Here is a 16,383-nt window from a genome sequence, read left to right as displayed (position 1 = left end):
TTCCCTACTCATTATTTCCTAAAAAAACAAACGAAAAAAAACTTTTCTACTTCTGAATTTTCCAGATCTTTCCTTCTGACGTGGTATTTTACTTTTCTCATACGGTTTTTCACTTTTTGCATAATTTTATTTACTGTTGCTATTATTTTTCAGTTCTATTATTAGGTGGGCCAAAAGGTTCTTTCGTTTTTTCCATAAGATGGCTGTAGTAGCGCTTAGTTTTCTTTAACTTCATTCGAAACAATTCTGTTAGATTGTATGTGACAGCTGTCATATCAGCGTGCATTAAAAAAAAAGACATCAAAATTGGTGAACTTTTGTGTAGTCATTTTAATATTGAAGATGGAAGAAAAAAAACATTTTCAGTATATTATGCTTTATTATTTCAAGAAAGGTAAAATGCAACTGAAATGCAAAAAAAGATTTGTGCAGTGTATGGAGAAGGTGCTGTGACTGATCGAATGTGTCAAATGTGGTTTGCAAAGTTTCGTGCTGGAGATTTCTCACTGGACGATGCTTCACAGTCAGGTAGGACAGTTGAAGTTGATAGTGATCAAATTGAAACAATAATTGAGAACAATGAATATTATGTCACACAGGAGATGGCCAACATACTCAAAATATCCAAGTCAAGCGTTGAAAATCTTTTGCACCAGCTTGGTTATGTGAATTGCTTTGATGTTTGGGTTCCACATAAGTTAAGTGAAAAAACCTTCTTGGCCATATTTCCACACGTGATTCTTTACTGAAATGTAATGAAAGCATTCTGTTTTTAAAACAATTTGTGACAGGTGATGACAAGTGGACACAATACCATGGAATGGAAGAGATCGTGGGGCAAGCAAAATAAACCACCACCAACCACACCAGAGGCTGGTCTTCATCCAAAGATGGGGATGTTGTGTATATGGTGGGATTGGAAGGGAGTCCTCTATTATGAGCTCCTTCCAGAAAACGAAACAATTAATTCCAACAAGTACTGCTCCCAGTTAGACCAACTGAAAGCGGCACTCGACGAAAAGCTTCCAGAATGAGTCAATAGAAAACACATAATCTTCCATTAGGATAACGTAAGACCACATGTTTCTTTGATGGCCAGGCAAAAACTGTTACAACTTGGCTGGGAAGTTCTGACTCATCCTCTGTATTCACCAGACATTGCACCTTTGGATTTCCATTTATTTTGGTCTTTATAAAATTCTCTTAATGGAAAACATTTCAATTCCCTGGGAGACTCTAAACGGCACCTGGAACAGTTCTTTGCTCAAAAAGATAAAACGTTTTGGGAAGATGGAATTATGAAGTTGCGTGAAAAAAGGCAGAAGGTAGTGGAACAAAAGGGTGAATACGTTGTTTAGTAAAGTTCTTGGTGAAAATGAAAAATGTGTCTTTTATTTTTACTTAAAAAACTGAAGGCACATTTTGGCCCACCCAATAGTTTGTAAGCTTGAGAGCACAGAATATGTCACATGTACATCTTTGGTTTAAATGGCATGCTAAAAGTGACGGTAGCATCATGGCAGCATAAGTTGTTCCTTTTTTCTCTCCACTTTGATTTAAAACTAATCAGACATCCATAACCAGAAAAAAAAGAAAGAAAGGAAAAAAGAAAGAGAAAGAAAGAAAGGAAGAAAGAAAGAGAAAGAAAGAAAGGAAGAAAGAAAGAGAAAGAAAGAAAGAAAGCACCTCTGCACAACATACGAGGACACCTGGGATATCCGTCCATTTGTGCACCTGAAAGTGGATGGATTAGATGGCAGAGGAGGCAGCAGAACAAGGGAAGTGGCGTCGGATGTGGTGGCAGCAGAAGAGTGATGGCAGAGAAGGCAGAGGCCAGCCTGTCAGTGAGCTGGCACAACCTTTCCGGAAGAGGAGGTGGAGGATGAAGGTGGTGAGTGAGGGTCTGCCCAGCCACACGTGTTGCAACTCGAGGGACCAGTTGCTCTCCCTGAGGACACTCAGTAACTGAGGGAGATGAAGGACAGGGAAGTAGGCAGACCACAAGAACTAAAGGAAGTCCTCTTCTGTCTGCCCCAGGAGGCAACAGGACTGCCCATGGACATCTGGGACACCCCCGCCCCTCACCCCCACCCCAAATAAGAACCTTTCTACCGAGCTGTGGACACACTCAAAGTCCCAAGTAGTAAGTACACACCTCTCCAGGCTTTGCCACTACCTTTGCTTTATTTGTGTGTGTGTGCTCCCAACCTTAGGGGCAAGTCAGCTCCAGGAAGAGGAACACAAAACCTGTATTTGTAGCGCCACCTTCTGGAAAAAAACCGGAAGGCTCCTAATTATCAATCTGTAGAATTGTTAGAATCAAAGTAAATTAAGCCTTACCAAATAAGAAAGGCATTTGCTACTTCAAATACAGCCAAAAAAAAAAAAAAAAAAGCAGCAACAGAGGTACTTTTCATCAGACACCATGAACAGTCGTGGTAATATGGTAGTACAAAAAGAAAATGACAATTTTCCAGCAGTCGAACCCAAAGACATGTAATATTGCAATCTAAATAATAAAGAATATAAAACAGGTATTGTGAGGGAATTCAGTGAGCTGCAAGAAAAATCAAAAAGGCAATACAATAGACAATAACACTAAAAATGTGAGAGCATTTAATACCCCACTATTAGTAATGGATAGATTGTCCAGACAGAAAATCAACAAGGCAACGTTGGAATTGAACAACACTTTATAAGGAAAGAATTTATGAGACATATACAGAACATTCCATCCAACAGCAGTAGAATGCACATTCTTCTCAAGTACACATAGAACATTCTCCAGAACAGATCGTATGATAGGCCACAAAAAAAGATCTTAGCAAATTTAAAAGATTGAAATCATATCATCTATTTGCTCTGACAACAATTGTATGAAGCTAGAAATCAATAAGGGAAAAGTGAGAAGGTCTACAAATATGTGAAAACAACACATTTCTAGACAACCATTGGATCAAAAGAGAAATCAAAGGGAAATAAAAAGTTGTCTCAACAAATGAAAATGAAAATAAAACATACCAAATATTGCAGGATGCAGCAAAAGCAGTTCTGAGAGGAAAGTTTACAGCAATAAATATATTTATTAAGAAATTGCATCTCAAGTGAACAACCTAACTTTACTCCTTAGGGAACTAGAAGAAGAACAAATTAAGCTCAAAGTTAGCAGAACGAAGGAAGTAAAAAGGATCAGAATGGAAATAAATGAAATAGAGACCACAAAAGCATAGAAAGGATCAACAAAACTAAGAGCTGGTTCTTCGAAAAGATAAGCAAAATTGAAAAACCTTTGGCTAGCCTAAGACAAAAAGCCGACTCAAATAAATAAAATTAGAAATGAAAGAGGAGATACTACAACTGATGCTACAGGACTACATAGAATCAAGAGACTACTGTTGAACAATTCTATGCCAAAAAATTATATAACATAGAAGAAATGGATACATTTCTAGGAGCTTACAACTTGCCAAGATTAAATCAGAAAAAAATAGCAAATCTGAGCAGACAATGACAAGTAAAGAGATTGAACTGGTAATTTTAAAACTTCTAACACAGAAAATTCCAGGACCAGATGGTTTCACTTGAGAATTCTACCTAACATTTAAAGAAGTATGAACACCAGTCCTCCTCAAATTTTTCCAAAATGTTGAGGAACACTTCCAAACTCATTCTACAAAGCCCAGCATTATTTTGATACCAAGACTAGATAAGGATACAAGAAGAAAGGAAAACTGTAGACCAATATCCCTCATGAATATAGAGGGAAAAATTCTCAACAAAATATTAGTAAACTGAATTCAAGAACACATTGAAAGGATTAGACACTATGTCCAAGTGGGATTTATCCCTGGGATGCAAGGACTATTCAATATATGCAAGTCAATAAATGTAATATATCATCACATCAATAAAATGAAAGATAAAAATTATATGATCATCTCAATAGATCCAGAAAAAGCATTTGACAGAATACAACATCTTTTCATGATAAAAACCCTTAACAGACTGGGTATAGAAAGAACATACCTCAACATAATATAGGCCATATATGACAAACCCAGCTAACATTATTCTTAATGTAGAGAAACTGAAAGCGTTTCCTCTATGATCAAGGAAATGATCAAGGAAATGATCTCACCACTCCTACTCAGTATAGTACTGGAAGTTCTAGCTAGAGTAATTAGGCAAGACAAAGAAATAAAAGACATCCAAACTGGAAAGGAAGAAGTAAAACTGTCATTGTTTGCTGATGGTATGATCCTATATAGAGAAAATCCCAAAGAATTAGTCCAAAACTGTTGGAGTAACCAACAATTTCAGTCAAGTGGCAGGATTTGAAATCAGACAGAAACCAATTGGATTCCTTTGCACTAATGATGAAACATCAGATAAAAAGAAAGTAAACCATCCCATTCACAATAGAATTAAAACCAATAAAATATATTTAGGAATAAATTTAATCAAGGAAGTAAAAGATATGTGCAATGAAAACTACAAAACTTTGCTAAAAGAAAATGAGGAACACACAAAAAATGGAAAGGCATCCTGTGTTCATGGATTGGAAGAATTAATATTGTTAAAATATTACCCAAAACCATCTACAGATTCAGTGCAATCCCCACCAAAATGCCAAAGGCATTCTTTAGAGAAATAGAAGAAACAATCCTAAAATTTATGGGGACCCACAAAAGACCCTGAATAGCTAAAGCAATGCTGAGACAAAAGAACAAAGCTGGAGGTATCACACCTCTGGATTTCAAACTATACTACAAAACCATAGTAATAAAAACAGTAGTATGAGAATAGCACAAAAATAGACACATTGACCAATGGAACAGAATAGAAAACCTAAAATTAAATCCCAGCATGTGTGGTCATCTAATATTCGACAAGGGAGCCAAGAATACTCAACAGGGAAAGGTAGTCTCTCAACAAATGGGAAAATTGAAGAAACACATGTAGAAAAATGAAATTGGGCCCCTATCTCACAGTACTCACAAAAATTAACCCAAAATGGATTAAAGAGTTAAATATAAGACCTGATACTATAAAACTAGAAGGAAACATAGGGAAAAAGCCCATCAATGTTGGTCTTGGCAATAATTTTTTGAGCATGATGCCAAAAGCACAAGCAACAAAAGAAAAAAATTCACAAATGCAACTACATCAAACTCAAAAGCTTCTGTACAGCAAAAGAAACAACAAAATGAAAGGACAACCTACGGAATGGGAGAAAAATTTTGCAAACCACATATCAGATAGGGGCTTAATATCCAAAATATATAAAGAGCTCAGTCAACTCAATAACAGAAAAGCAAATAGTCCAATTAAAAAATGGGCAGAAGAACTAAATAGTCATTTCTCTAAAGAAGACATTGAAATGGCCAACAGACACATAAAAAGATGCTCAACATGACTAATCATAAGGGAAATGCAAACAAAAACCACCATGAGATATCATCTCCCATCTGTTAAAATGGCTGTCATCAAGAAGACAAGAGACAACAGGTGCTGTCAAGGATGTAGTGAAAAGAGAACCTCTGTATGTTGTTGGTGGGAATGTAAATTGGTCCAACCAGTATGGCAAACAATTTGAAGATTCCTCAAAAAATTAAAAATAGATCTACTGTATGATCCAGCTATTCCACTTCTGGTTATATACCCAAAAGAAATGACTACAGGTTTTTGACAAGATATATGCACTCCACATTTACTGCAGCATTATTTATAATAGCCAAGATTTGGAAACAACCCAAATGCCCATAAATGGATGAATGGGTAAAAAAATGTGGTACATATGCACAATGGAATATTATTCAGCCATAAGAAAGGAAGATATCTTCCCATTTGTGACAACATGGATGGACCTTGAGCACATTATGCTAAGTGAGGTAAGTCAGACAGAAAGACAGTGCTATATTAGATCATTTATATGTGGAATCTAAAAAAATTAAACCCATAAAAAACAGAGTAAATGGTGGTTACCAGAGGAGAGGGGTGGCTAAGAATGATGGTGTTTAAAGGTACAAATGTGTAATGAGTAGTAAATAAGCCATAGAGATCTAATTCATATAATAAATATAGACTATAATATTGTATTGTAATTATGTAATATGATAAATATCACTATATTGTCAATCACATTACAATATGTAAATGTGTCTATGTAATAAGCCATATACCTTAAGCTTAACAAAATGTTACACGTCAGATTTATTCAATAATAATTAAATGCCATACTAACACATAGTTTACATATAATAAATCTTTTTGAATTAATGAATAAGATATTGAAAGACTGGTATTTTTTTCTTCCTGCAACCTACATAGATGCCCATCATTATGTAAAAATGTAGTAACTATCATTATCATTTATTGAAAACATATTATTTACCAGTCTTCCAGTTTCTTTGTGATATGCCAACAAACATACCCATGATACACTATTATTGAAATTTTACAGAAGAAACTGAATTTTGGATTAAAAAACTTGCTTAAGGTAACCCAACCAGTAAGTGACACAGTTAGAATTTGAGGTAAGGTCTTTCCGCAAAGCAAAAGTGCTGGCCACTATCCTAATATTTTAACTAGGTTAGGCCATAGTTCATGTTATATTAAATGGTCAAATTCCTTAGGGTTTAATGCCTAGAGAAGTCTAATATTTCCCTTAAACTTGAAAATGTGTTTCTATTTTTTTAAGGGATTGTGTTAGTTTATTCATTACATATTAAAAAAATTACGAAGTATTACACAGCTCTTATAAAATAATTTGCCAAATTCAGAAGTTAATAAAGTAAATTTCTCCTTTCAAATTTTATTCTCTAAAGGCAACCACTTTTAATAACCTTATTTGTACAAAGCAAGACTTTTTCTGTGCCTACATTCACATACTCATGTAGTTAAAATTGTTTTTTATAAATATGGGATCATATTGTATTGTACTGTATCTTCCTTTTTTTCCCCATTACAACATGTTTTGTCTATGTGAAGACATTGATCCACTTAATTTTTTGTAAGGACAAAATAGTTTTCCATTTTATGGATGTACTGTAGTCCATCTCTTGCTTATTTAGGTTGTTTCTGTTATTTTAATAGTACAATGATACATCATTAAAAAATTCCTGACTCATCTTGAGTGTCCTTTGGTGCTTTTTTAAAACAACATTTTATAAAAGATCTTTTATTAAAGACACTTTAATGCCATTTGTTAGTTTCTTCAGTATTTTACATGTTTTTCAATGTACATTGTACCAAAATTCCATAAATAAATGTTTGTGTTGAATACATAAAGGTAATACTTCCTCTTTCACATTGCCTTGCAGAAGCAGCAAATTCACATATTTTGTGGAAGTACCATCAATCAGTTAACTGTTCAGAACGAAATTCTAAATGTGCTTACCTTTTTTGGAACAGTGATGACATTTGACAGTAAAATTTAACATTGGTAACCATTCATCAATCCCTAACTTCAGCTTCTTGACTAAAGGGGCATGTTTTCTGAAATTTTAAGGACCTTGTTTGTTTTAATGTAATTTTTCCTGAAATACACATCGGCACTCACAAGATGGTTTGCTATAGATCTCAAAAGTGCAAATATACCCAGAACCCAGGTCCAGGGCTTTTAGAAGTGTAAATTGCTTGCATTTTCTTTTCTGTAAATTGCCTGTGTTTTGCTGCTTTTCAATTGGGTTGTTTAATTTTTTCAAAGTTTCTTTTCTTTCCCTCAAATATAGTGACAACAGCACAAAGTCTTTGGGTTTCCCATTTATGGCATTCCTAGTTTATGAAGACATGACAGATCTTAGAAATTTACTGCACGTCTGTCCTGAAATTTGTGTTTTATCATTCCCATTATAGTTTTACTACCATGTGTATGTGTATGCACTTCTAATGGACATTCCTGAAGTTGTGTGACTTTTGAAACTCTTGTAAATGAAGGTTTTCTGTATGTGTTCAAAGACCAAATTGTTTTCTTCTGGCCATATGCATGAGTGCCTATTGTACTGCATTCTCACAGTACTCAGTATAATGAGAAATTTTTGTTTTTTGCTATAGATGTTGATGTTTTTCCACATCTTCATCTTTATTTACTGTTATTAGGAGATTGGTGCTATTTTATGCCACACAATTTCAATATTATATTTGGAAATGGCTTACGTGCATTTTTCCTCTTGCCCTTTTTTCCTTGCTTTTCCTGCCCTTTTACTTCCCTCCCTTCTCCTGTTCTCATCCTTCCTCTTCCCCTTCGGGGGAAGTGATGGTTAGAAATGCAGCCTTGAGAGCTAGACTACCTAGAATCAAATCTCCGCTCTGACACCCACTAATGTGTGACCTTGGGCATATAGCTACACTTCCCTCTGCCTCAGTATCTTCTGCTGTCAAATGGGCATATTTATTTACTTCATCGAGATGTGAAAGGATTATATGTGAGTTAACTCAGTGGTATGTAAATGCTAGGAACAGTGCTAGCAATCAAAGTATTAATTTGTTTAAGATATTATTATTCTTTTCTCTAGTTCTTTCAACAGGTTCATTCAGAGATCTGCCTGTCTATTACCCATAATCACCCCAGGACTCAAGTTACTAAGAGCATGGGGGTTCCTGTTGGGTTCTCAACAGCTCTGTCATCCTAAAATGGGGAGAGATGTCCATGCAGTGAAAGGTGTAGTGAGGGAGCTTGCAAATGGCATTCTTCACAGAGATTAAATGTGGCAGGTGACATGCTGTCCCCCAGAGGAAGCAGCTCTGGGAAGACAAAGGTTGAGTGTTAGGCATAACATCCATTATCTCTCTGGACCCACTGAGAGAGTCATGTGGGACAAAATAGACAAGATGACTGCCTTTTGCATCTTAAAGTTTAGTGGAAAGACCCTCATTAAGCAATTACATATGATTGTGTTAAATGTTATGAAGAGCTATGAGCATGTATAATGGAAAGGCCTCATGGATTCTGGGGATTCAAGGAAGGCTCCATGGAGGAAAGGACTTTAAGCTGTTGTCTCTCCCATGTGCAGTCTAATAATTTGAGCCAAGAATACAGTTTATACATGTCTCTGCTATTATTTTGTACCTGAAGGGCAAACATACAGCAATAACGAAACTTTCTTTTCTTCTAATTGTCTACTGTGTCCTCACACAGTTATTTCCAGCTAATTTTATTGCATCATACAATAATCTTATCATGGTGCCTTCCATTATCTGGTAAAGTGAATGACTATTCTCTTGTGTAGTTTTTACAGTTTGTTCTTCACTTCTGCTACCCTTTATGCAACCTTACTGATCTGTGTGATTTCTCACCACTACTCTTTTTCACATCTGGGTCACTGACTTGATGCATAATTTTTGTTCCTGTCTCTGCCTTTGTAGGTCCTTTTCAGTCAGGCTTTCTAGGTAACTCTCTTTCCTGCTTATCTAGTAGATAACCTGTCTATTTGCTTCTTTAACTATTTGTCACTGACAGTTTAATTGCTAATCCTATTTGCTTTCTCAGCCAACTTCATAATATTGTTTGAAATATTTTTCCCATTCTGTTTTTGTTCTAATTATATAAATTTAATGAAATCTATATATTTAACGTATAATGAAAACAAAAAAATAGCCTAAGAAAACACAATTCTTGAGAGAATTTTTTAAAAAGTAAAAAATAAGTGACTAGCAATTCTTTATTCATTCAGCAAACATAAAGTGCTAAGTGCCAGCCAGCCTTCTAGGAGAGAAATTACTCTGTGGTCTACAGTAATTGCCCTAAGCAACATGACTTTGTCAGATGGGGATGGAGAGGGAGAATTGTAATGACTGAAAAAATTAAGATGGAGATCTGTCCTGACTAAACCTTTTCTTCCTATAAGTCAGTAAAATCTAAACACTGAATTTCTTATCTCTTTATAAGGCCTATGGCCCTGGCCCCTGCCTCCTTTAACTGAAATACATGTTCTAAGAACTCTATCTAGAACAGGTAAAATGACGGATGCATTTTACTTAGAGGCAATTCATTGAACTGGTATAGTAAGTGAAATATGCAAGGATTTTAATCTTGCATAATATGTGTAGTGGCATTTAAACAGCAAATTCAAATAATTATGTTTTTAAAATAATGACAAAATAGCACATTGCTTTTTAAATTTCCTTATGAAAACCACTGGTGAATTAATTAGTTGCAAATAGGTGATTATAAAAGTAAAAAAAAGTAAAGCTGTTGAAAGCACATGGCCTCTTAGAGAAAGGTTAATTTTTGAAACATAGCTTATAATTTCTGGAATACTTTCTTTAGTATTTTAATTTTATTTAAAATGACATTTGAATTATAATTATCATTTTCAAAGAAATTAAAAATTAAGTTTAACAGGTTGATTTGCTTTAGAATTATATTAGTCACTAATGAAATGCTTTAATAAATTTCTTTTTAGCGTTGTGGATGTATTTCGAAAAAAGGAGAATGATGCAGCAGTTAAAATCCAGAGCTGGTTTCGAGGATGTCAAGTTCGAGCATATATCAGGTATATTGATTTTGTCATGGAACCTCAGATATATCATAAAAATATACTCCTTAGAAAATGTAATTTATTCATGTGGTTCTTATTGCAAATAATGTTTTATTTTACTTGTAATGAAGTTAATAAATTGTATGATGTCCTTTAAAGACATAACTCTTTTTGGTCATATTTTCTCACATATAAAGAAACTAAATGATGTTGACCATATCTCTTTTAAAAACTCTCAATGTCATAAATATACTTGATCAGATTATTTTCTTCAAGTTCCATAGGATGTGACAAATTATTGGACTTGTATTTTTATAGCAATGAATTTATTGACTGGTAAGAAAGAAAAACAAAACAAAACAACAAAAAGAAGCTATTCCAGTCCTCTCCAACGTGTTGGTAAATAAAGGCAAATGACACCAAAATGATGTCATTCTGATTACAGAGACTGCAGTTGATCCCTGTCTTAACTGTTTCCACTTTTTCTTCAGTGGTCTAATTTCCCTCAGTTTCTCATCAATTCTGAAAAATATTGCCCTGGAAGAATATGACTAATCCGTAATTAACTCAGATGGTCAGCTAGGGGTTATACTGTATAATTCCTTATATTTACTAGTAGGAGCCAGACATGCAAATAAAAGCATGGAGATGACGGTTCTCATTTGGCCACTATACCAAATAGGAACGTGGGAGCAGAGATTATTTTTTAATTCAGCAGACTAAAATGACTTTAGCTAAGATAGACTGAGTAATGTAAGTATGAAAAAGGGAAGTGTTTCTTGACCTCACAAATTATTTCAAAGTACTTATAGCGATTCATATCAATAGTGCCTGGCTTATTTCTTAACATGTCACTATGACCTGTTTTACATAGTCTTTTTAAAAATATATTTCAATATTTCATTGCATTCTTCTTTCTTTTTAATTCTCTTTTGACTTATTTATTTTATTGAAGTAATTTACAATATTAGTTTCATATAATAGCGATTCAAAATTTTTATAGATTATATTACATTTATAGTTACAAAACATTGGCTATATTCCCTGTGCTGTACAATATATCCTTTTAGCTTATTTATTTTTTACAGAGTAGTATCTCTTAATACCCTACCTCTATCTATTCCCTCCCTCTTCCGTCCCCCCACTGGTAACTACTAGTTCATTCTCTGTTTTTTTTTTTTTTGTTATATTCACTAGTTTGTTTTATTTTTTAGATTCCACATATAAGTGATAACATGTAGTATTTGGCTTTCTCTGTCTGACTAATTTCCCTAGGCATAATACCCCATGTTGTTGAAAATGGCAAAATTTCATCCTTTTTTGTAGCTGAGCAGTATTCCATTGTGTGTGTGTGTGTGTGTATACATACATATATACATATATATGTGTGTGTGTGTGTGTGTGTGTATATGTATATATAAAAATATCTTCTTTATCCATTCATCTGTTGATGGACATATAGGCTGCTTCCATATCTTGGTAATTATAAAGAATGCTGCTATTGAATATTGGAGTACATGTATCTTTTCAAATTAATGTTTTTGTTTTATTTGGATAAAATACCCAGGAATGGATTGCTGGATCATATAGTAGTTTTTAGTTTTTTTAGTTAGGTCATATTTTTAGGTTTTTTGGGAACCTTCATACTGTCTTTAAAAGTACATGTAAACTCGGCTTTCAATTTGATTTCTTGAATTGTGAAAAGGAATATTCTAGGCAAAAATTGAAGATATATCATTGTTTCAATGAAAGCATACTAATAGGCATATTTTTCACCCAGGTACTTACACAGAGTAGCAACAATTATTCAGAAACGATGGAGAGGTTACTTAGGCAGACAACATTATCAACTAATTGTGAAGGTAAATATAAAATTTATATATGTTAGCACTTGAATTATTAAATTTGTTGTAACGAATTCACTTTAGTCACATTTACATGTAGTTTTGAAGTTACTGATAATATTTCTGTGAGAACAAAATTGGGTTTAATTTTTAGAATGAGAATTCTTCTCAGAAGCCTTTGCTGATTTTTCCATGGAGAATTGATGACTCATTTCTTTATACCCAAACTATACTAGATATTTTATTTTTGTTAAAGTGCCATTCACAGCATATGCATTTGTATGTATTATTTGTTGAAGAGTCTCTATTTTCTAGATGGTGAGCTCTTTCAGAGTAATCACTGTAGCTTGTTCATCTTTGGTCCACCAGCATTTAGACCAATCCCTGGACCATTGCACTGTCAATAAACATTGGTTGAAGTGCCCCAAATTAATTCTACAAAATAAAAATGTAGGATAATTTCTCTCTGTGCTACTTATCATTTCCTGTAATTGACTCTTGGGATTTTTGAAGATTGCCTTAATAAATATAGCATAACACAATCATCTATATCCACTGATAGACTTGCAGAAGTATGAGATAACATGCCAACTTATACTTCAGTTTAATGATTTCAGAAATTAAGAAAAAAATAATTTTTTCATACAAAATGAGGAGGTTTATAATCATTTGCCTACTTCACAAGTTTTCTGATTTGTTACTATTTTCTACTATACTAGTTTAAATTTGTTCTTAATTTATTCTTTATTAGAGGCATCTAAGTGAAATTAAAAGATATAGAGAAGGAAAAGAGAAAAAATAAGTAGACAACTAAATGATAAGAGTTCACCTTTGGCAAGAAAAGTTTAAAACATGTTAATAAAATACAGGGACTGCTTGGAGGAAGAGCCTAATACTTTAGATTTAATGAAATAAATAAAGTATTTTAAAAAAAAATGCTGGCACAAACTTTTTACAAGTATTGGATCTCTCTTACAGTTAGGTTTAAAATCACTGTGATGCTCTTATAAAGCAGATCTGATGTCCCTACAGGGGAACCCATTTTAGTGATAACTTCTCTAAATAACGTGATTCTCTCAAATTAAGCTCCTATTTTAATACTATACGTTCCCACTTAATTAATATGTCACTTAAGATTTTAAAAATCTACCAAAACCAAAGAAAAGTTTATTCTTTTAATTTAACTGGCTGAATAGCCCACTTACATGTCTGCAACAAACTTAAAGTATCTTTCATTAATTTTGTTAATTGTTAGCATGGGTTTTCTTGTCTAGAACACAAATCTCTTACATCATTGACATTTCAGACTACTTAAAAAGTAATTTTTAAGTTTTGAAATAATTTCAGATTTACAGAAAAGTTGCAAAAATAGTACAAAGAATTCCCCTATATTCTTTATGCAGATTTCTTCACTAAAGTGAACAAATTTACTTTATCATTTTCTTTTACCCCTCTATACATATTTTTGGTCTTTTTTCTATGGTTATTTTGAATTATTTGAGGCAAAGTTGCAGAAGTGGTGCCCCTTTCCTCCAATTCTTCAGTGGATATTTTCTACATAACCATATTAAAATGATCAGAATCAGGAAACTGACATCTGTACAATACTATTATCTAATCTTTAGACTCTATTCACATTTCACTGATTTTCCCAATAATGTCATTTATAGCAAAAACATCTTTTCCAGGGTAAAAACCAGGATTTCACGTTGTACCTAGCTGTTGTTTTTCTTTACTCACCTTTAATATGTTTGGTCTGTCTTTGCTTTTCATGACCTTGATATTTTTGAAGAATATAGACTGTTTTTCAGATTATTCCTCACTTTTGGTTTGGTTATGTTTCTTCATTGTTAGATTGAGGTTATGCCTTTTTTCTGGAAATACATCTCAATACTTCATGTTAGGGACCATATAATGTCAGTTTGTTGCATGGCAGTTAATGCCAAATTTGATAATTTAACACACTTACACTGAACACTTGCTAATTTTATCTTGTGAGGCAATGTTTTAAGACTGGGTATATATCTTCTTCCTCATCAAAAATTTTTACCCTAGGTTTAGCATCTAATGATGGATCTTACCAGAATCAATTATCATATTTGTCAAATAGTGATTTTCTAATTTTGTCATTTCTTCTACGTTTATACTTGTTAGCATTTTAGCATAAGAAAGAACCTTTTTTCCTCTTTCTTCCTTTCTTTCCTCCTTTCTCTTTCTTTCTTTCTTTCTTTTCTTTTCTTTCTTTCTTTCTTTCTTTCATCAGTTTTAACTCATGAATTCCTATTTTATTTAATGGGTTATAATAAATTATCACTAACTGATTTGGTGATAAAATTTTCCTAGATTTGGCCAGTAGGAGCTCCTTCAAGTCAGTTTTTAATAGAATCAGATTACTTAAACAGGATGATCAAAAATTAAGCTGTTTTCTATGGAGTAATGAGCATTTTTAGCCCTATTGTTTATTATTATTCATTAGTGGTTGGAGATCTATATCTTTGTGTAGACAAGACAGGAGAGTATACTTATGTATATGTCATTCCATGAACATTATGACTTAACTTTCATTGCTGCTATTTCTGTTCACAGCCACCATTCAGATGGTTATGAATTGACACCTCCTTTTAATCAAACATATAAAAGTGTATACATTTCAGTGACTATTGTCAAAATATTCAACTTTGGAATCTATATTTGTTCTAATGGTGTTGGAGTTGCTGAAAAAATATCTTTAAAAGTTCAAGTAATGAGCCACCCAAGAAAATTGTTTGTTACTTTAGTGTCTCAACTAGGTTTGATCAAAAAGAGTATTGCTCAGCATCGTCGCCAAGTTATTCTCCAGATTTGCATCTAATTATCTTTGGGCTCTTGAAAACAATTAAAAATGGAGATTTTCCTCAGTTAGATTGGTTCTTGGTGGTTCTTAAATCTATTGATCTGTAAGGTATTTCAGAACAGGTCTGTTTTATTTATTTATCTGTTTTTGCCATTGAATGCACATAAGGATTCAATAAATAACATAATCTGATCTCAGTACATAATTATTTAATGAGATTAAAATAGCTGACATTTACTGGTTGACTAGTGAAAGTGAAATATTGTACTAAGCATTTTGTATACTTAATGTATATACCAACTAAAGTCTTATACCAGTCCTGTGAATACTATCACCATTTAACAGATGAGGAATTTTAGGCTCAGAGATAGTTACTTCCCCAAGGATACACTGTTAGTGATAAGTGGAGAAAAGTTCAAACCCGATTTGGTTTGATTCCAAAACCCTTATATATAGGTTTGATAGGCAGTTCAACCTCGGTCATTATTGGAGATTTCCCTTCTCTGGTTTATACAGAAGTCCCATGAGACTTAAGTAGTGCCAACATAGCAGAGATTCTTACTTTTGTCGGGTCTTCATTCATAAGATGTCTATTGTCCGAGCTCATGTGTGTGTTTGATCCTTCAGGATTCATCCTTGGAGGGCTCCATGGCTACTGGGCCACATAAAGGAAAAGGGAATTTTTGCCAAAGCTGATATCTTCCCTAGTGCTTAGAATCCTGTCTCTTCCACAGCTGCCACCAAGTTTATCCCTAGAGTTTTAGCCACCTCCCAGGAGCAATAAGAATGCCCAGTGTCGTATTTTCTTATTACAGAAGCTAACACCTCGCTCTTTCCCAGGCATGTAGAATATTTACTCTGTTTTTTCTCTTTCCTGCTTACACCTCTCCTCTTATCATCCCCGCACACCCTCAGTGTAATTTCTCAGAGCTCAGATTTTAGAGCTGAGGACACATAGTCCTATAGTAATTGTTTAAACCACCATTTCCAAATTTATTCTGCATAAATTTTTGTTTTTGCCTAACAGCTATATATGAATACAATAATAATAATGCCATATAGTATATATTAGGCTACAAAATGAATGGTATAGTTAGCAATTTTAAAACTTTAGTAACAGTTGCTGTTACTAAAATTTAGCAAAATTTTTAGCCCTGTATGTAAAATAAGTACAAACAGTGCAGCTATTTTGGAATCAGAAGAAACAGAACTGCTTGGTCTCTTT

At 33.6% G+C, this 16,383-nt stretch overlaps 1 protein-coding gene across 1 annotated transcript in view; it reads left to right on the top strand.

Annotated features, from left to right (window-relative positions):
* Positions 1-16,383, top strand: part of SPATA17 (spermatogenesis associated 17) — a 193,683-nt gene that overhangs the window by 16,605 nt on the left and 160,695 nt on the right. Inside the window, exons 2-3 of the mRNA XM_007471860.1 lie at positions 10,407-10,496; positions 12,262-12,343. Coding sequence (XP_007471922.1) covers positions 10,407-10,496; positions 12,262-12,343 — 172 coding nt within the window. The remainder of the gene's footprint in view (positions 1-10,406; positions 10,497-12,261; positions 12,344-16,383) is intronic.

This window comes from Lipotes vexillifer, unplaced genomic scaffold (assembly GCF_000442215.2).
Source record: "Lipotes vexillifer unplaced genomic scaffold, Lipotes_vexillifer_v1.1 scaffold566, whole genome shotgun sequence".
Taxonomy (NCBI): domain Eukaryota; kingdom Metazoa; phylum Chordata; class Mammalia; order Artiodactyla; family Lipotidae; genus Lipotes; species Lipotes vexillifer.
The sequence above is the reverse complement of the archived record's forward strand: the minus strand, read 5'-3'. Positions and strand labels throughout refer to the sequence as shown.